Consider the following 21,031-nt stretch of genomic DNA (forward strand, 5'->3'; position numbering starts at 1 on the left):
AGAGAAGGTATTAAGCTCTTTTTTAGATTCCCATATCTTTCAATCACTTGACATTTCCTATTTTGTCTCAACCAGTTGCCTTACTTCAATAGCATGTGTCTGAGGAGAACAATGACATGTGTGCTGAATGTTTGTAATTAGAATCACTTACACAACACAAATACAAAACTATGTTACGTGTTTCCCATTTTATTAGCACAAGACAACCGTGACAAATGTACCTGGCGGTCTTATACAAATCCTTGTCGTGTGTGGGATGTTTAGCCCTTCGATTGAACCCGACGTAAAGGCAAAAACAAACATGCATGCAAAAGGACCGAATGATGAGTGGGCGCCACCCATTTAGAGGTCCAGCGGATCCCTTGTTGCAAATTGGAAGTCACTGGGACGTTGGCAAACTTAAGATTTTGGGGAACAGTAACTTGGATTTGAGAAGATTTTTAGATTTTTAGATTTTGATAAGTGATTTCATATGATTATGTAAACTTCTACAGAATTCATATAGATTTTGGAAGATTTGGTAGCGTTGAATTTTAACCGTTAAATAAATCAAATAGTGATAAATGCATCTAGGTCATAAATCTAATCAAATGAAGTTATTCATGATTTGGAACAACATCCCTTGAAGCTGAAAAAAAGTCAAGATAATCACATAAACCCAACTCCTCAAATACCACTAGTGCACCCCTTTCCAATCCTACTTCCTCACTTTATTCTTATCCCTTTTGTTGTCACCTCTATGTATTCATGTATTGTCCGAAGAATCTCGATAGTAGTTCCATGAACAATCCTTTGCGGGATTGGATTTTTTTTTTTTTATAGTAGAAATGCCATAAAGCGCAAACCAAGATCAGTGATATGAAAACCAAAATCAGAATGAGGAAGAAAAAGATATCTTAATGTAAGTCCATTATTCCTTGCATGAGCACATTCTATTTGAGAATAGTTAGTAAGACTAATTCGAGTAAGCAAGTCCAGTGCTATCGGTTACAAGTGCCTCTTTCGCCGTCATCCATGGTACCAGTTCATAGCAAGCCTGAACGACCTTACTGTCTCAACCCTGACTGACGACTAGCTTTCATTTGATAGTAAGTGCTTGATATCCAGGAGTACTATTAATATTTATGAATGAAACGATTTCATTCATGTCACTAAAAACGAGCGTAAATTAAGAAGCAGACATGCTCTCAGCAATCAGCAGGAGGGCCTAGCAACGATGAAAAAATTGCAGATATGAAGAAAAAATTGCGACTTGGTAACAAAAAATTGTAAGTAAAAATTTAAAGGGGAATTAGTCCTCCTCCTCCTTCTCCAGCTTGTCGCTCGGACTCGGACTCCGAGTTGTTAAGACTCGGGGAGGCTCTAAGCGAGCTGGGGACTTGGCGACAGTGTGTCAGTGGTGGTGGTGTTTTAATGGATCAACCACTGCACTCGACGCCGGTGACTGCGTCTGAGGTTTCTGTTGTCATCGATTCTGCCACCAATGGTCATTGTCTCAATCAGCCTCGCATTATGGACGGCTCTATTATGTAGACAACAATAAGGTGGGAATAAATATATACGTTTAAGTTAACCTATATATGCGTTTGTCTAATATATATATATATATATATCGCGACACCCTTTTTCTCAGGCGTTGTTGTGAATCTAGTCATGCTCATCACCACAATATTACTGACACTGGTAATGATCATAATATGGAGAACACCACCGGTGCTGGTTGCTCTTCACTTGTGCGTATTCTTCGCGATGGAAAGTGTTTACGTGAGTGCAGTCTTCACGAAGATCGCAGAAGATGGATGGATTCCGTTTGCCATATCCTTTATCCTCGCCTTCATCTTGTGTGGTTGGTAGAGGAAACTAGACTATGAATTGACTCTAAGATAACCTTAGACAGGCTTGAACAGCTATTATCTGATCCCAGTGTTCAAAGGGTTCCTGGATTGTGCTCCTTGTACACCAACATTTAAGACGGGCTCACTCCGATTCTTTGACACCATGATAAAAACATGTAATCCCTTCACCAGGTCACTATGTTAACTACTCTTCGATACCTTTTGGTTCCGGAGGTTGCCCATCACGAGAGGATTGTCGTCACAAAACTCGGCCTGAAAGGAGTTTATGGATGCGTTATTCAGTATGGCTACGCAGATCCCCTAAACCTCGAGGGAGACGATTTTGTTAGTCATGTTACTAATAGCTTGCAGGCACATCTACAGAGCACCTCAGGACGTCTTCCATCTGATACTTGAGAGGTCCGAGAAGAGAGATCTATTTGGAAGCAGCAAGGAGTGCTGGATTGTGAAGTTCTGCAAATTAACTGTCGGTCTTCTCTGCCTGCTTTCGGGGTACCTCTGCCTCGGCGTTTCGAGGTTGGAATGCTTTACGAGGTTAAAGAGAGAGGCTATATTTCGGCCCTCACACGTAGAATGTTGAAAGAAATATTTTTTCTGGATGTGACAAGCAGAAGTTTCATGTATAAGATTGAACATCTGCCAAATTATTACAGACATAAGTGTAATTCTTCATCTCGGAGGGAGCGGGGAGCGAATCGAAATATATGCAAACTTTAATTATTCATTTCTACAATGATTGATAGTTGATGTCACGTATAAGATCTCTACGATCCAACAAAAACAAATATTACAGAGACGCTTTGTTTTGATACTTGGAACGATAGTGAATCAAACATTACAATCGTGGTTTTCGGAATCATGAGATAAACATTCAAGGAGCCTGGGGAAAAGAAAGCGTACTTGGGGAATCGATTCTCACAATTACATCATCTTCACCACCCGATTCATCACTCGAATCCTCTACCACATGGCTCTTATATGGGTCTGTACTTTGCTGCCCTGGAGGATTTGTTGGGCCTCTGAATTTTCTCACTTCAAGGTTCTTTCTCACAGTTGTTGCCCCTTCTGATCTGACTGAAACCAGTGGACGGCCGTGATATGATGGAACAGTAGGATATGACACATTGTGTGAACGGCCTTGATATGATGGCATGCTTGGATATGACACGGTGTGTGATGGATTAACCGGACCACTTCTCGGAAAACTTCGAGCACGCCTCCTCTGATTCACATTCACCTTGTTTGCATAACATAAGAAAATAAGTTAGCTTGAACCAAAAGATAAAACCACAATCAAATCCCAAGTACTAAAGAACATCAAGAAACTGAGCTTACCATACTGCCGTAAATGCTGAACTGCATAGCCCTCGCAGACAAGTTGTTGTTTTGTCGGTCAATCCCTTCGGGGTTCTGCTTTTGCTGCTTTGCTTTGAAAACTTGCTCAGGCCAACTCATAAGACCACTATGCTCTCTAGTAAGAGACCTATGAGGATGATCAACTGCACTTGATATAAACGAGGGTGAGCGCCTAATCAGAGCACTGTCAGATTCAAATGCTGCGATGTCAAATATAATCACTCTCGATCTTGTTTCAACAAGATAATTGGATCCTTTATGAGAAAAACTGGCTACCCTGGTGCCTGTGATCAATTAGCAGCAAAACTGGTTAGCATTAACGATGCGGAAGTGGTTTATGCAAGAATGAAACTAGTTCCGACAAGTATCTTTCGAAATAGAAGTTTGATATCACCTGATGTTTCCAGATTCTGGAAGCTCTGGTAACCATGTGAGGGGAATAGAGGTGCAGGTGATGTGATCAGTTCTTCTTGGACACCTTGGATTTTAACGAAACCCTCTAACAGAAATCCAATGGAACGGTACGGAATTTCAAAAGATTCGTCCCTTAGGTATATCGTCATCACTGACCTTTCCGCAACAAGAGCTCTCAAATCTTGCATTGCCATTTTCTCAAATATTTGTGGAAGGAAAAGTTTCAAAAGAGCAATAGAACTTTCCTAAAAACAAAATGGAATTAAATAAAATCAGTTACATCATAATAAATCCATAATCCTTTCCAAAATTCATATCATCATATTATCTTTTCACTTGTCCGGCATTACAAAGTAGAAATTTTTAGTAAAAGAATACCTGCCAGAGGAAGTCTTCTACTGAGGGATCGGACCGGAGCATTGAATGTATATTATGAGTTTCAATGCAAAAGCAGAGAACCACAGAATCGGTGATCATGTCACAAATGTAGGGCTTTCCGGTTAGCACTTCATACAGGCCCAAAGTACTCCCGTGAGTAAAGGTTGGATGCAGCGAGTGCTTGTTTTTTATGCTCTTACTTGTCCACTGCCACAAATAATTCTCATCCATGATATTATCCGCAAGGAAAAACAGAAAATGTTGTAGCATCGAACATTAAATTACCTTGACTACCCCAGTCGAAAGAAGCCAAATACCAGTAGGCTTGGATCCCTCCCTGTAAAGCACCACACCACGCAATTTCATTGTTTCCTTGGTAGAACCTTCAAGTGGTTCACGAACTGAAGGCGGAAGGGCCCCCAATAGAGGATTGAGACTAATAAGATCATTTATTTTTGGGATCTTTATTAATGGGGGATTCCTTAGAAGCTTTTTCAAATCAGTCTGCATGAAAACAATATAGCAACAAAATCTATAATCATCAATGAGTGAGGCACACACTAAATAATTATACGACACAAAAAATCCCCAACACACACCTGGACTGCGTCATGAAGATGAAGCATCTCCTTTTCTTCCAATATGCCAACCTTCTCTAGGTTTTGGAGATATTCAATTAAATGGTTTAGAACTGAGTATGCTGCTTGTCTTGTTTTTACGACACGCAGAACCTGAGGAAATGTGACACGAACATCTTCCAGAAACTTTTTTGCTTCTTCTCCTTCTGCCTCACTTTCATTAATGACAATAGAAGCAACTTCACTATCACCTGAATAAATAAGCACATGAAGAACAATTACATATTTTTCAAAATATAGGGCTACTACAATAAGATAATAACCAAAACAATTTCCACTCTTACGTTACAACGACAATCACAAAAGGTATTAACTCAAAATAAAGAAATAACCTATAAAATCATGAAGTTGCTGCCTTGCAATTCTATGGGCACGGAGAAAGGAAGCACAAATGTAACATGCAGATTCCAGCCTTTCCACGGTGAAATAGGTTACCAATTTCCGAGGGAAAACACTAGTTTGAAGGAACTTGTAGTAATTTGGGAAATGAACATGAGCTTTTAAACCATTCCAGTCACATAAAGGCTCACGTGAAACCGAGTCAATCGCTTCATCTACTGATTGCATCAAAATATTTGCAGAAGATTGTGTAATCCTTCCCTCATCAAGCATGTTCCAGTAAGCAGCTTGGACTCCTGATTTAAAATGGTTTTTTTGTATTCGCAAATGAGGCCACAGTTAGATATAGCAACCTGTAACTTTCACAACGGTATCCTTAAGCATTTTAGATTTACGTTTCAGAAATATGAGACGTAACAAATGCCTAAGCTTGACAGTTACTGGAACTGAAATATAAATACTGCTAAATTTACCATTCAAAAGACGTTCACGTATATCCTTCAAATGTGTAACGTGCAGATTATTATCACTTTCTGTTGCATCATGAGGGTGTACAAGTTCGGTATCAACATCATTTAAGCTTGCAATATATCTTTTCACAGTGGGCCAGTCAGCAGGTCCCAACTCCTCATCATCTCCAAGATCACCAAAAGCCTCTAATGCTTTGTTCAACATTTCATATTTTGTGTACTCCAGCACGCGCCTCTGTAACAAACAAAGATATAGATATATAAACCATATGCACACAACAACAACAACAAAGCCTTTTCCCACTGAGTGGGTTCACCTGTATGAATCCTAGAACGCGATTGCGCTCGGTTCTATGCCACGTCCGTTAGATCCAAGTACTCAAGTCTTTTCTTAGAGTCTCTTCCAAAGTCTTCCCAGGTCTCCCTCTACCCCTTCGGCCCTAAACTTCTATCCCGTAATCGCATCTTCTTATTGGAGTGTCAATAGGCCTTCGTTTCACATGTCCAAACCACCATAACCGATTTTCTCTCATCTTTCCTTCAATTTCAGCTACTCCTACTTTACCTCAGATATCCTCATTTCTAATCTTATCCTTTCTCGTGTGCCCACACATCCTAAACCAAATGCATACACGGAAGAAAATTCTCATAACGAGTGCCCGAGCATAGACCTCCTCTAACTAATCTCGACAATTATTATTTGCACTCAAATGGATTAATAGCTGTATGAAATGTTGAGGAATTACTTAAAATTATAATCCCAAAACAAAGAAAGGGAAACGTAAAGCAGTACCACAGGTCTACAAGGACAATGCAGTTGTATATTTTGAAGGACAGTTAAACCTCACCTTAGCTGCTGATAGCTTGTCCAGATCTAGAAGGCGTAAAATGAATTGTGTGGTGGAACCGTTCACAACTAGTGTCAAGAAGACAATTCCGCCAGTGAAGAAAACAAACTGCAAAGATTTAAACAGATTGCTTAAATAAGTATATCAAGCGGTGTCCAAAAATAAATTAATTAGTCTTGTTTGCAAATCTAGCATACTATACAATGAAACAGAAGAAAGTGTGCGCTCATGCTCCAGATACGTACAAGGACTCCTGTGTCAGAACTGATAAGTGAAGAGCTGTCACTAGTTTGCTACAAGAATAAAGGTAAATCAATTAGAAGCCATAAAAATCATGGGTATTCAGAAGGAAAAAATAAATAAAAGGAAAATAATATGAAATGAAAATGCCATGAGCACAAACAAGCGATATGAACGTAAAACTTTCAAAGGTTTTTTTGATGGGGGGTGGGGTGGGGGGAATATCTTTTCAAATGTAAGATGCTTCCCCTTGTCAGATTATGCACTAAAAACTAATAGAATTGCATGTAGACTACAATAATCACTTTTGACACAGCAAACAGTTAGATGTGTGAGTGAAACATTTCCTTCACAAACTCAAAAAATGGAGGTTTAGCAGCTGGTTTATTGAGAACGGAAAAGTTTATGATGCACCGTCCAACTTCAAAAGGAAAAAGTTATGAAATTAACAAACAGTAGAGATTGAATTTTAACCACAAGGTATAAAAGTTAAATTTTGCTTTGCATAAACAACAGTTTGTAATTAACAACTTGCCTTCACTGACAGTGAAAGTGACAATGCTACAGCCCCTCGCAGACCTGACCATATAAGGATTATAGCCTCTTTCCAGTCCAAACCATATCCAAAATGCCGGAGAAGGGGAAATGAAACCGCAACAACTATGAACCGGGAAACTTGTACATAAACATAGAGAAGAAGGAGGTACAACCAAGATTTTCCTGAAACAAAAACAATTAGAGTTGCAAAGAGTTAAATAGAACCAGTCATAAAAGAACTAACAGATAATCCACTAAAATGTTAACCACCCAAAAGATAGTTTTCGTTTTCTTCTTTCATTCTTCCTTCTTAATGTATGCAATCTATATTGAACGATAAGAATATAGTAATCAGCAAACAAAGTTGAAAGATATTACAAGAAAAATAAATATTTAGAAGGTAAATCCACAAAGTTAAGGAGCTAAGATATATGGTGGGAAACAACAAAAATATGCAACAGTGCTAAGATCTATTGTTCGGCCTTTGTACTTTGGAAGAGTCCACACCTGATCTGCCTGTGTATGTGTGTGCGTGTGCTCAGTTATGACCAAGTGAGTACATATATTTATGAATGCAAAAATGAGTACATAAATGCATATCTCTATGTTTGAAAAGTAAGGATTACCGTGATTAAAAATATTTTCACCACTAAGAACGCCTTCGGCAATAACAACTCCACTGAAAAGAAAAACAGAAAATATGTGTTTTGTTTTCCATTTTGTTATTGTCACAAAACAAAATGCAACTAAAGAGCGTTGTATTATGCACTTACCTCAAGATGAAAACTAAGGTATTAGCAATATAAGCAACCATTTCCCTGTGCAAGATGCATAGAGTACGGGCAATTAAAATTTCATGAAGAGTAGATTCAAGAGAGATTTTTTTTATCAAACTATTCGCATATTTGCTGTATCTTTCTGTTTAAGAGATTATTAACTATATGATGAATTTACTCATGAATTGGACCTTTGTTTATTCAAACAGCCAGCCTTAGTTTAAAGTGATAACCACAACCACACGATATACCAGAAATGATGTAAACTTTGTTGGCTTTCACCCTTGAAAGCTGTCCTTGCAACTGCAGCATAAAACCTGTCCACAGATTATAACATTAGGATAAATGTATTCTCAAGTGAGAAATGAGACCTTATTGGGAAATTCAGCTTACATTCCTAAAGTCATCACCGTCAAGACACCAGACACGTCTGCACCCTCTTGAGCCTGTGGCACCCAAATAAAATATCTGAGTTTTTTTCATACACAAAACAGGCAACTAATGACCACATATTTTTCCAGATAAGTGAAATGCATTATAATATGTTAAATGGAATACATCAACCTTCTTTACACTAGTAGAAACCATAAGAAACATAGTTTATTGTTAACAATCATTGGTTATTTTTTGGGAAAAAAGTGACATCAAAAGAATATTTTACATAAATTTGGAAAGGATCATACATGCAAGTAGCCAACTTCCCTGTCACATATATCTATAGCATTTCTATGACAGGTTTCAGTCGTAAGAATTTTGCACCAATTCATAATTTCATACATATCTATTGACATGACAATAAGCAATTTGGAACAATAATCATATGATGAAGCATCCAATTTTGGAAAGGAACATACAGTGAAGTAAGCAACATAGCTGACAGCAAGTGTTAGTGTGATCTCTATCACTGTGTCATTGAAAATGAACCCGAGCCAAAGTACAGATACTATGCCAAAAGCAAGACCAATGCCTACACTGGAACGATAAAAGAGTTATTTATGTGAAACAAATCTGCCATCTCTACTCAAAGAAATATGTGAGACATACGCTCCAAATGTGACTTGAGATAGAAATTTAATTATGGCGGCCCAGTCATAGCTCTTTCCAAGGACCATTTGATAAAATAGCTGATACACCACAATTGCTGTCCTGGACGAAATTAAACAAATTCAGACAGGAGAAAATACGAAAGGCATAATTTACACAAATGTTGTAAAAAACAACAGCACAACAATTCATACATATGAACCACCCATGGTTCACCTACAGTAAATATTGGATAGTAGAGAATGGATTATCTGACTTGAGATAGTGTTAGGTCGCTAAAAATCTATACCCGTCGTTCATCAAGGATTCTCCTTCAATTATTGTACTCAATTTTTTGCTAGCACCAAGCTCTTTTAACAGAGCAACAACAGCCACAGGATCAGTAGCGCTAAGAAGCCCCCCAAGCAACAGTGATATTTTCCAACTCCAGTCATAAGGAAAAGTGAGCTGCATTTGAATATGACAATATAATTATATAACTCCAACATATAGTCTAATTAGCAAAGTTTAGGATACCTTCAAAGCAGATCCAAGGACAAAGGTTGATATTAGAACACCCGGACCAGCTAGTATGATCATTTGTACCATACACCTCTGCACAAAAAATAGAAAATTTTGCCGGTTCATTTCATATCTGGGACAATTTCAAGTCAACCAGTGACTTTGCAGAAAGCTAAGGTTAGAATTGCACCAAAATAACGTTTGTTGGTCTTATTGCTGTATATATGTTTCATACTTTCCAGGATTGTGAATATGCAGAACAACAGCATGGTAAAGGAAGAACAAAATTAAAAACTATATAAACTCAAATATTTAAAACTGCACAATGAGAATATGTGAGGAAGAAAAGTGACCTTTATTTGGTGCACCTCCATAGAAAACGAACTCTCGAAAAGAAGGGCAGGCAGAAAAACAGCCAATAGAAGTGTAGGATTAATATTTGCCCCTGCACCACAGTAGAAAGCCCTCCAAGTCAAAACACCATAAGGATCCAAAGCCTATAATCGGCGTTGCAATTGCTAGCAAAGATGTAAAGCTGGAACTTACAAATTCGAATTCCGTCTCCAATCCTCCCCATTTGATGATGTGTGCCATATTCTACATGTTTATCAACTTTTAATTAGCAAATATTAATTAAAACAAACAATTAACTCCTAATAAAGACATAAAGCAGAGGCCAGAGAGTATCATATCATCCCACCATCCGAAATGGGCTGACAAAGAATAAAGCAGTTTTGTGTCTCATCACTACAATTTCATGGTTGTTGTTCATTTATTCCTCCTTATATTCCGTTCCTACTTCTATGCTTAGAAATCTCACTGTTGAGATGCTGCTGCTAATTTTCTTAATCCTTGCCCCCACAAATCACCCTAAAACCACTGAATTTTGATATATAAATATAAGGGGCGGATCCGTGGCACCACTCTTTTTACACAACTTTTAACATACGTTTTTGTGGGGTCCTATTCGCAATGTATTTTAACAACAACAACAACAACAACAAAGCCTTTTCCCACTAAGTGGGGTCGGCTATATGAATCCTAGAACGCCATTGCGCTCGGTTTTGTGTCATGTCCTCCGTTAGATCCAAGTACTCTAAGTCTTTTCTTAGAGTCTCTTCCAAAGTTTTCCTAGGTCTTCCTCTACCCCTTCGGCCCTGAACCTCTGTCCCGTAGTCACATCTTCGAACCGGAGCGTCATTCGGCCTTCTTTGCACATGTCCAAATCACCGGAGCCGATTTTCTCTCATCTTTCCTACAATTTCGGCTACTCCTACTTTACCTCGGATATCCTCATTCCCAATCTTATCCTTTCTCGTGTGCCCACACATCCCACGAAGCATCCTCATCTCCGCTACACCCATTTTGTGTACGTGTTGATGCTTCACCGCCCAACATTCTGTGCCATACAACATCGCTGGCCTTATTGCCGTCCTATAAAATTTTCCCTTGAGCTTCAGTGGCCTACGACGGTCACACAACACGCCGGATGCATTCTAACACTTCATCCATCCAGCTCGTATTCTATGGTTGAGATCTCCATCTAATTCTCCGTTCTCTTGCAAGATAGATCCTAGGTAGCGAAAACGGTCGCTTTTTGTGATCTTCGCTAGATTGCTCCGGTCATTAGTGTGGATAAGTATATAAATGGATAGAGATAGGAAAGCAAACACAAGATGTACGTGGTTCACCCATATTGGCTACGTCCACGGAATAGAAGAGTTCTTATTAATTGTGAAGGGTTTACACAAGTACATAGGTTCAAGCTCTCCTTTAGTGAGTACAAGTGAATGATTTAGTACAAATGACATTAAGAAATATTGTGGGAGAATGATCTCGTAATCACGAAACTTCTAAGTATCGGAGTGTGGAGTCGTCTTGACTTGCCTTATCTGTCTCATAGGTAGATGTGGCATCTTCTCTGGAAGTACTCTTCCTCCATCCAGGGGTGGTATCTTTAACTGGTGGAGATGCACAAGGTAATGTATCAATTTCACTTGAAGCTTACTTGTAGTTTCAGGCTTGGTCAAGCGCGATACAAACCATGTAGTAGGAGTCCCCCAAGTCGCCGAGCTAGGGGGTCTGCTGAAAGAGGTGACAGACAAGGTAAGCAATCAGAGCTCCGACTGATTGTTCACCTTCTCCCCATCTTGCAGCAGCATGAAGGATAAAGAGAAGAAAAATGAGAAGAGATGATATGAGATACTTTTGCTTTTGAAGAAGTAACTTTCCACAGGCTTATTCTTGAACTGAGCTGGAGGGTTTTCTGGTTTCCTCCAGAGTATAAGGCCGACTGAAGAATTTGAGGGTCAAAACAAGTCCATCAAATCTAGAGTACGTTCCACCCTGCTGATATGGGATACTTTTGCTTTTGACAGAGTAATGGATGTATCGGCACGTGTGCTGTTACGCTTGTCTCCACATGCTTCCTTGTATCCTTCGCACTTGCCCTATCTGTTCCTCAAGCAGATGCAGAATCTTCCCTGGAAACATAAGATGTTGAAGATGAGTACTCGAGAGCAATGTCAGGTAAGTAATCAGGTAAGGGGTTCCAGGCAGTCAGTTCTTGGCTGGAAGCTTGATTCCAAGTGCTGACTGATTGCTCTCTTTCTCCTTGTCTTGCAGGTAAAAACAAGGCCAAAGGAAAAGACAGGGAAAAAGCATGATATGGGATACTCTTGCTTTTAACCCTGATGATATGAGATATTCTTGCTCTAGTATAGCTTGTTTGCAGAGGTATTATCGGGGGGAAAGAAAGCTGAATATTTCGAAAGGCTTCGTTGGGAGTGCCCTCTCAGATATGATGAAGGGTTGAGCATTTTTGCAGGTCTGCCTGTCCGTTGGGGATGGAGGTTGACATATATAGGAGTCTCCCTAACAAGTAGTAATGCTATTCCTTTACCCTGCTTGGTCATAGCACGGTAGTGGGAGCTGTCAGTTTCACATGTTTTAACTCTGTCAGAGCACTTTGAAAAAGTGGTCTGTGGTATCTGGCTCTCGAGATTCGGAGAACGATGCCTCTTCGATTTTTGAGAAAGCAATCATGCTGGGGGTCTGGCTCTCGAGATTCGGAGAGCAGTGTCTCTTCGATTTTTGAGGAAGTAATCATGTTGGGAGTCTGGCTCTCGAGATTCGGAGGGCGGTGCCTCTTCGATTTTGGAGCAAGTAATCTTGTTGGGAGTGTTGTCTCGAATGTGAGTAAAGGTTGGGCATGTTTGCTAGTCTACCTTGCCACGAAGCACAAAGGTTGATACACAGGGACTTTCCAATTATCCAGCAATGGTACTGTTCCTTTACCCTCTCTTCGATTTTGAGAAAGTAGTCATGTTGGGAGTCTGGCTCTCGAGATTCGGAGGACGGTGCCTCTTCGATTTTGGAGCAAGCAATCTTGTTGGGAGTGTTTTCTCGAATGTGAGTAAAGGTTGGGCATGTTTGCTAGTCTACCTTGCCACGAAGCACAGAGGTTGACACACAGGGAGTTTCCAATTATCCAGCAGTGGTACTGTTCCTTTACCCTTGTGGGTAATAATATGGTAGCTAGACCTTCAAAATTTATGTGTCTAAACTTTGTTAGTGTTGTTTCTTTGCTATTCTTTTACCTTTCTTGGTCAGAGCGATGTAGTGGGAGCTGCAAGCTTCACGTGCTCAACTTTGGCAGAGAACTTTGGCAAAGTTATCTGTGGTACCCATGAGCTATTGTTGCGTGTGGGAAGTGGGTGATTGAACAGTAAGATTCATGTGCTTTCTACTTCACCAGAAGTCTTCGACAGAATGCCCATAATTTCTGCAAAGCTGAGTGTGCGTGTGACAGGTGCTGACAAGGCTAGAAAAGTAGGTGCCTCTTCGATTTCTGAGATCGGCCCTCGTGGTCTCTGAGCAGCCCAGCTTTTGAGAAAGCGAGCGCCTCTTCGATTGATTCGAAGAACGATGCCTCATCGATTTTTGAGAAAGCAGTCACGCTGGGGGTCTGGCTCTCGAAGATTCGGGGAGCAGTGTCTCTTCGATTTTTTAGAAAGTAATCATGTTGGGAGTCTGGCTCTCGAGATTCGGAGGGCGGTGCCTCTTCGATTTTGGAGCAAGCAATCTTGTTGGGAGTGTTTTCTCGAATGTGAGTAAAGGTTGGGCATGTTTGCTAGTCTACCTTGCCACGAAGCACAGAGGTTGACACACAGGGACTTTCCAATTATCCAGCAATGGTACTGTTCCTTTACCCTCTCTTCGATTTTTAAGAAAGTAGTCATGTTGGGAGTCTGGCTCTCGAGATTCGGAGGACGGTGCCTCTTCGATTTTGGAGCAAGCAATCTTATTGGGAGTGTTTTCTCGAATGTGAGTAAAGGTTGGGCATGTTTGCTAGTCTACCTTGCCACGAAGCACAGAGGTTGACACACAGGGACTGTCCAATTATCCAGCAGTGGTACTGTTCCTTTACCCTTGTGGGTAATAATATGGTAGCTAGACCTTCAAAATTTATGGGTCTAAACTTTGTTAGTGCTGTTTCTTTGCTATTCTTTTACCCTTCTTGGTCAGAGCGATGTAGTGGGAGCTGCAAGCTTCACGTGCTCGACTTTGGCAGAGAACTTTGGCAAAGTTTTCTGTGGTACCCATGAGCTATTGTTGCGTGTGGGAAGTGGGTGATTGAACAGTCAGATTCATGTGTTTTCTACTTCCCCAGAAGTCTTCGACAGAATGCCCATAATTTCCGCAAAGCTGAGTGAGCGCGTGACAGGTGCTGACAAGGCTGGAAAAGTAGGTGCCTCTTCGATTTCTGAGATCGGCCCTCGTGGTCTCTGGGGAGCCCAGCTTTTGAGAAAGCGAGCGCCTCTTCAATTTCTGAGACCAGCCTTCGTGGTCTTTGAGCAGCCCAACTTTTGAGAAAGCAAACGCCTCTTAGATTTCTGAGATCAACCCTCGTGATCTCTAAGCAGCCCAGCTTTTGAGAAAGCAAACGCCTCTTCGATTTCTGAGCAGGCGCCTCTTCGATTTCTGAAGCTCCGTCGAGTGCAGATTTTTATAAGGGCTGACATTAAGTTCCAAAGCACACTTGAATCTCCACCAGTAGAAGCTTCATTCTTGCACTTCTAAGATCTTGATTTGTCCGACCTCTTCTCTCTTCAACACCTTTGAAAATGTCTGGCCCCTCCGACCGTCGTTTTGACTTGAACCTTGTTGAAGAGGCAGCCCCGCCTTCTCCAGACAACATATGGCGCCCATCCTTCGTCTCCCCTACTGGTCCTCTTACCGTTGGGGATTCTGTGATGAAGAATGATATGACCGCTGCGGTGGTGGCCAGGAACCTTCTCACTCCCAAAGATAACAGACTACTTTCCAAACGGTCTGATGAGTTAGCTGTTAAGGATTCGCTGGCTCTCAGTGTTCAGTGTGCAGGTTCTGTGTCTAATATGGCCCAACGCCTATTTGCTCGAACCCGCCAAGTTGAATCATTGGCGGCTGAAGTGATGAGTCTCAAACAGGAGATTAGAGGGCTCAAGCATGAGAATAAACAGTTGCACCGGCTCGCACATGACTATGCTACAAACATGAAGAGGAAGCTTGACCAGATGAAGGAAACTGATGGTCAGGTTTTACTTGATCATCAGAGATTTGTAGGTTTGTTCCAAAGGCATTTATTGCCTTCGTCTTCTGGGGCTGTACCGCGTAATGAAGCTCCAAATGATCAACCTCTGATGCCTCCTCCTTCTAGGGTTCTGTCCAGTACTGAGGCTCCAAATGATCCCCCTCTGGTGCCTTCTCTTTCTGGGGCTCTACCGACTGCTGAGACTTCTCCTAAGCAACCTTTGTGAAGGCTCCCTCTTGTGTGTTTATTTTGACTCATGTATATGTACATATTTGTAGCTTATCGGGGATATCAATAAATAAGCTTTCCTTCATTTCAACGTATTGTGTTAAATACACCAAAGCCTTCTTCGCTAAGTTCTTTGAATTTTCTTTTGTTGAAGCTTGTATGTTGAAGCTTTCTGAGTGGAGCATGTAGGTTGGGGTAGTGTTCCCTTAATTTTCCGAGTGAGGAAAACTTCTCGGTTGGAGACTTGGAAAATCCAAGTCACTGAGTGGGATCGGCTATATGAATCTTAGAACGCCATTGTGCTCGATCCTGTGTCATGTCCTTCGTTAGATCCAAGTACTCTAAGTCTTTTCTTAGAGTCTCTTCCAAAGTTTTCCTAGGTCTTCCTCTACCCCTTCGGCCCTGAACCTCTGTCCCATCGTCGCATCTTCTAATCGGAGCGTCAGTAGGCCTTCTTTGCACATGTCCAAACCACCGTAACCGATTTTCTCTCATCTTTCCTTCAATTTCGGCTACTCCTACTTTACCCCGGATATCCTCATTCCTAATCTTATCCTTTCTTGTGTGCCCACACATCCAACGAAGCATCCTCATCTCCGCTACACCCATTTTGTGTACGTGTTGATGTTTCACCGCCCAACATTCTGTGCCATACAGCATCGCCGGCCTTATTGCCGTCCTATAAAATTTTCCCTTAAGCTTCAGTGGCATACGGCGGTCACATAACACGCCGGATGCACTCTTCCACTTCATCCATCCAGCTTGTATTCTATGGTTGAGATCTCCATCTAATTCTCCGTTCTTTTGCAAGATAGATCCTAGGTAACGAAAACGGTCGCTCTTTGGTATTTCTTGATCTCCGATTCTCACCCCTAACTCGTTTTGGCCTCTATTTGCACTGAACTTGCACTCCATATATTCTGTCTTTGATCGGCTTAGGCGAAGACCTTTAGATTCCAACACTTCTCTCCAAAGGTTAAGCTTTGCATTTACCCCTTCCTGAGTTTCATCTATCAACACTATATCGTCTGCGAAAAGCATACACCAAGGAATATCATCTTGAATATGTCTTGTTAACTCATCCATTACCAACGCAAAAAGGTAAGGACTTAAGGATGAGCCTTGATGTAATCCTACAGTTATGGGAAAGCTTTCGGTTTGTCCTTCATGAGTTCTTACGGCAGTCTTTGCTCCTTCATACATATCCTTTATAGCTTGGATATATGCTACTCGTACTCCTTTCTTCTCTAAAATCCTCCAAAGAATGTCTCTTGGGACCCTATCATACGCTTTTTCCAAATCTATAAAGACCATGTGTAAATCCTTTTTCCTATCTCTATATCTTTCCATCAATCTTCGTAAGAGATAGATTGCCTCCATGGTTGAGCGCCCTGGCATGAACCCGAATTGGTTGTCCGAAACCCGTGTCTCTTGCCTCAATCTATGCTCAATGACTCTCTCCCAGAGCTTCATTGTATGACTCATTAGCTTAATACCCCTATAGTTCATGCAATTTTGTACGTCGCCCTTATTCTTGTAGATAGGCACCAAAGTGCTCGTTCGCCACTCATTTGGCATCTTCTTCGTTTTCAAAATCCTATTGAAAAGGTCAGTGAGCCATGTTATACCTGTCTCTCCCAAAAGTTTCCACACTTCGATTGGTATATCGTCTGGGCCTATTGCTTTTTTATGCTTCATCTTCTTCAAAGCTACAACCACTTCTTCCTTCCGGATTCGACGATAAAAAGAGTAGTTTCTACACTCTTCTGAGTTACTCAACTCCCCTAAAGAAGCACTCATTTCATGTCCTTCATTGAAAAGATTATGAAAATAACCTCTCCATCTGTCTTTAACCGCGTTCTCTGTAGCAAGAACCTTTCCATCCTCATCCTTGATGCACCTCACTTGGTTTAGGTCCCTTGTCTTCTTTTCCCTTGCTCTAGATAGTTTATAGATATCCAACTCTCCTTCTTTGGTATCTAGTCGTTTATACATATCGTCGTAAGCCGCTAACTTAGCTTCTCTGACAGCTTTCTTCGCCTCTTGCTTCGCTTTTCTATACCTTTCACCATTTTCATCGGTCCTCTCCTTGTATAAGGCTTTACAACATTCCTTCTTAGCCTTCACCTTTGTTTGTACCTCCTCATTCCACCACCAAGATTCCTTTTGGTGTGGGGCAAAGCCCTTGGACTCTCCTAATACCTCTTTTGCTACTTTTCGGATACAACTAGCCATGGAATCCCACATTTGGCTAGCTTCCCCCTCTCTATCCCACACACATTGGGTGATTACCTTCTCTTTGAAAATGACTTGTTTTTCTTCTTTTAGATTCCACCATCTAGTCCTTGGGCACTTCCAAGTCTTGTTCTTTTGTCTTACTCTTTTGATATGTACATCCATCACCAACAAGCGATGTTGATTAGCCACGCTCTCTCCTGGTATAACTTTGCAATCCTTACAAGTTATACGATCCCCTTTCCTCATTAGAAGAAAATCTATTTGTGTTTTTGACGACCCACTCTTGTAGGTGATCACATGTTCTTCTCTCTTCTTAAAGAAGGTGTTGGCTAAGAAGAGATCATATGCCATTGCAAAATCCAAGATAGCTTCCCCATCCTCGTTTCTCTCCCCAAAACCATGGCCACCATGAAAACCTCCATAGTTGCCTGTCTCCCTGCCCACGTGTCCATTTAAATCTCCTCCTATAAATAACTTCTCCGTCTGAGCAATTCCTTGCACCAAGTCTCCAAGATCTTCCCAAAATTTCTCCTTCGAACTCGTATCCAACCCTACTTGAGGTGCGTACGCACTAATCACATTGATAAGTTCTTGTCCTATTACAATCTTGATTGCCATGATTCTATCTCCTACCCTCTTGACATCTACAACATCTTGTACCAAGGTCTTGTCCACGATGATGCCAACACCGTTTCTCGTTCTATTTGTGCCCGAATACCAAAGTTTAAACCCTGAGTTTTCTAGATCCTTTGCCTTACTACCAACCCACTTAGTTTCTTGTAGGCACATAATATTTATCCTTCTCCTCACCATAACTTCCACTACTTCCATAGATTTTCCCGTTAAGGTTCCTATATTCCACGTTCCTAAACGCATTTTGCTCTCTTGAACTCTACCCTTCTGTCCTAGCTTCTTCACCCTCCCCCGTCTAATAGGATCAAAGTACTTCTTTTGTGTGTCCCGGGTAAAGTTGATAGGAGCATATGCTCCCAAACAACTTTGAGTGGAGTCGTTCGAAAAGAAGTTTCTATGGCCCCCTTGCTCATTTAACACTGCATCCGGGTGCCGATGGAGATACAGCGACCCTTGCTCACTTATCACTGTGCTCGGGCCACACAGCGCGCCACTTACGGGTGACGCCCTAGCTTTAGCGTGATTTTGTTCTGGATTCATTTTCATAAGGATTCGACGTGATCATGGAGTGCCGGCTGTCGACTACCTGACGCCCTCCCCCTCCTCCTTTATCCGGGCTTGGGACCGGCCATGTAAGACATAGGCGGAGTTCGCAATGTATTTTAACAATCCGAACAATTTATCATTTAGGTATTCCCTCAAAAATCATGTCTACCAAAAAATCACCCAAATCTAAAACCATCTAACTGTTGGATTGAAGTGTTTAGGGTATCTTTGTAGAATCGTATTCGACCATTTTTTTCCCTACAAATGAATGTTTTAGTGGTTTTTGCGAAAATGATCTATGAATGATGTTCTAAAGATAAAGAGTTCAGATCGTTGAAATACATTAGGACAGTGAACTCCACATGTGTCAGAAATTGTGTAGAAACAAAATTGCCACGGATCCACCATATCATATAAACAAGCTCCTAACTTTTTTTGTTCATTTTTAAGATTCAAATCACTGAAATCAGCAAAAATACAAAGTTTGATAACTAGCTGCAGTTAACATTAGATGAAACCCAATCATTAAAATAAAATAATAATAATAACAAGAAGAAGAAGAAGAAGAATAAATGGAGGAGAGTGAGAGAGAGACCTATGGAGCCGAGGCCAATGCCAAGGATGAGCAGAGCGACAGTGTAGGGAACTCTGGTACCACGCAACAGATGCCTGCTGGCGATTCCTAACACCAAACACAACCCCACGAACGCCACCGCGTTCGTCGGGTCCGACGAGCTATCTTCTTCTTCCTCCGCCGCCAAGATTCTGTACGGTAACTGCCATGCCGTCACCGTCGCCATTTCTCCAATCTCAAAAGCTCTACTAAATATCCACCACAATTTGAATTCCTGTTTCAGTCCTAGCTTAAAAAGCTTAAAGCTTTCAGCTTTTGACTTCTGATTAAGCCATAAGCAGCAGCATACTAGTGGTGGAGACTCACGAGCGGCTTTTGCTGCTGAAAAAAAAGCAGTTGCGCGCTCTCAGCTTCCAGGTGCACCCTCCCGCTTATATACTCCGAGAAGATAATTGAAGATTATTGAAGCTGATTGATATGATCACTGTCAGTCACGTTTCGTTCTATCACTGACAAGTAATGCCTGGTGATTTTGCTAACAATGAATTCATGGCAGGTAATCGGAATAAAGAAAGAGAATTGAATTTCGATTACATATTATTCCGGTGTTTACTAAATATTAAGGAATCAAAAAAATGGTGGAGCCCACATGAAACAAGGAATCCAATTCCTGAAATTGGAGGAACCGGATTCCCTAGTTTTGTGAGGTATTTGAATTCCATGAGGACAAGGGAATCGGGAATGCATCTTTTATTCCAATAATGCCCTCACTTGTTTCTTATTATTCCAACATTGCCCTTCATTTGACACTCATTATGTCATTTTTAATAAATAAATAAAACCTATGTATATATTTTTATATAGATAATTTTATTATATAAATTTAATTAAGAATTTAATTTAATTAATTAGTATGAAAATAATTTATTTATGTAAGGGCAATTTAGTCATCAATTTAGTTTTCATTCCGATTGAAGTGAATTAGTAAATAACTTATATGAACTCAACATCATTATTGCCATCTTTTAATAAATAAATAAAACCTATTTATACATGCTTATGTAGATGAATTTTATTATATAAATTTAATTAAGAATTTAATTTAATTAATTAGTATGAAAATAATTCATTTATGTAAGGGCAATATAGTAATCAACCTAGTTTTCATTCCGATTGAAATGAATTAGTAAACAACTTATATGGATTCAACATCATTCATACTCCGATTCCTGACAGTTTTAGTAAACAACTTCAACAGGAATCAGATTCTGATTCCACCTCATTTCAATTCCTCCTCAATCCAATTCCCCCTCAATTCAATTCCTCTCAATTTGATTACGGATTAATAAATGCGCCATCAGAGTCCCGTGACTACTATTTTATTTATTGAGTAAACTGCCGATTTACCCCTTAAACCATCACCCAACTTTCGATTTCTCCCATAAACTTTTTAATTGGAAAATTAAAGATTTAAACTAATTTTTTTGGCCAATTTCCCCCTACCGTTAGTTTTTAATAGATTTCATCCAAATTAACGTTAACTCTTATCATGTGCAAACCACGTAACTCTCATTTGTGAACAAAAACTTTACTTCACTAGACATTCAGACACAAAAGTTATAAAATCACACATATTTGCATAGGTTTATATTATAGAAATCTAAGGTTTTCAATTATTTTAAAGAATAAAGCGACCGAAATACCCACACATGTTGTGCACATGCTTCCATTTAACAGAAATTTGGATGGAATGAATGAAAAATTAACAGCAGGGGCAAATCGGCCAAAAAAATTAGTTTAAGTCCTTAATTTTCCAATTAAAAAGTTCGGGGAGGAAATC

The 21,031-nt window shown here is 40.4% G+C and overlaps 1 protein-coding gene across 2 annotated transcripts; it reads right to left on the reverse strand.

The window, feature by feature from the left end:
• Positions 1-2,559: 2,559 nt before the first annotated feature.
• On the reverse strand, positions 2,560-19,606 carry LOC126606289 (sodium/hydrogen exchanger 8-like). Of its 2 annotated transcripts, XM_050273660.1 has the most exons (22): positions 19,213-19,606; positions 9,944-9,994; positions 9,751-9,842; positions 9,413-9,490; positions 9,186-9,343; positions 8,897-8,998; positions 8,707-8,824; positions 8,246-8,298; positions 8,104-8,169; positions 7,850-7,894; positions 7,703-7,755; positions 7,075-7,259; positions 6,545-6,592; positions 6,300-6,407; positions 5,455-5,686; positions 4,975-5,277; positions 4,604-4,833; positions 4,290-4,508; positions 4,005-4,211; positions 3,607-3,871; positions 3,192-3,496; positions 2,560-3,093 (listed from the first exon to the last, which is right to left on the reverse strand). In XM_050273660.1, the coding sequence occupies exons 1-22, from the start codon at positions 19,415-19,417 to the stop codon at positions 2,728-2,730; spliced, it is 3,489 nt and encodes a 1,162-aa protein (XP_050129617.1). In that variant the 5' UTR covers positions 19,418-19,606; the 3' UTR covers positions 2,560-2,727. The 2 variants fall into 2 exon arrangements, with proteins under 2 accessions (XP_050129617.1, XP_050129618.1); XM_050273661.1 differs by lacking the exons at positions 9,413-9,490; positions 9,751-9,842; positions 9,944-9,994; positions 19,213-19,606 and having other exon boundaries at positions 8,897-8,993; positions 9,186-9,328.
• Between the last annotated feature and the right edge of the window lie 1,425 nt (positions 19,607-21,031).

The sequence above is a fragment of the Malus sylvestris genome, chromosome 16 (assembly GCF_916048215.2).
Source record: "Malus sylvestris chromosome 16, drMalSylv7.2, whole genome shotgun sequence".
Classification (NCBI taxonomy): domain Eukaryota; kingdom Viridiplantae; phylum Streptophyta; class Magnoliopsida; order Rosales; family Rosaceae; genus Malus; species Malus sylvestris.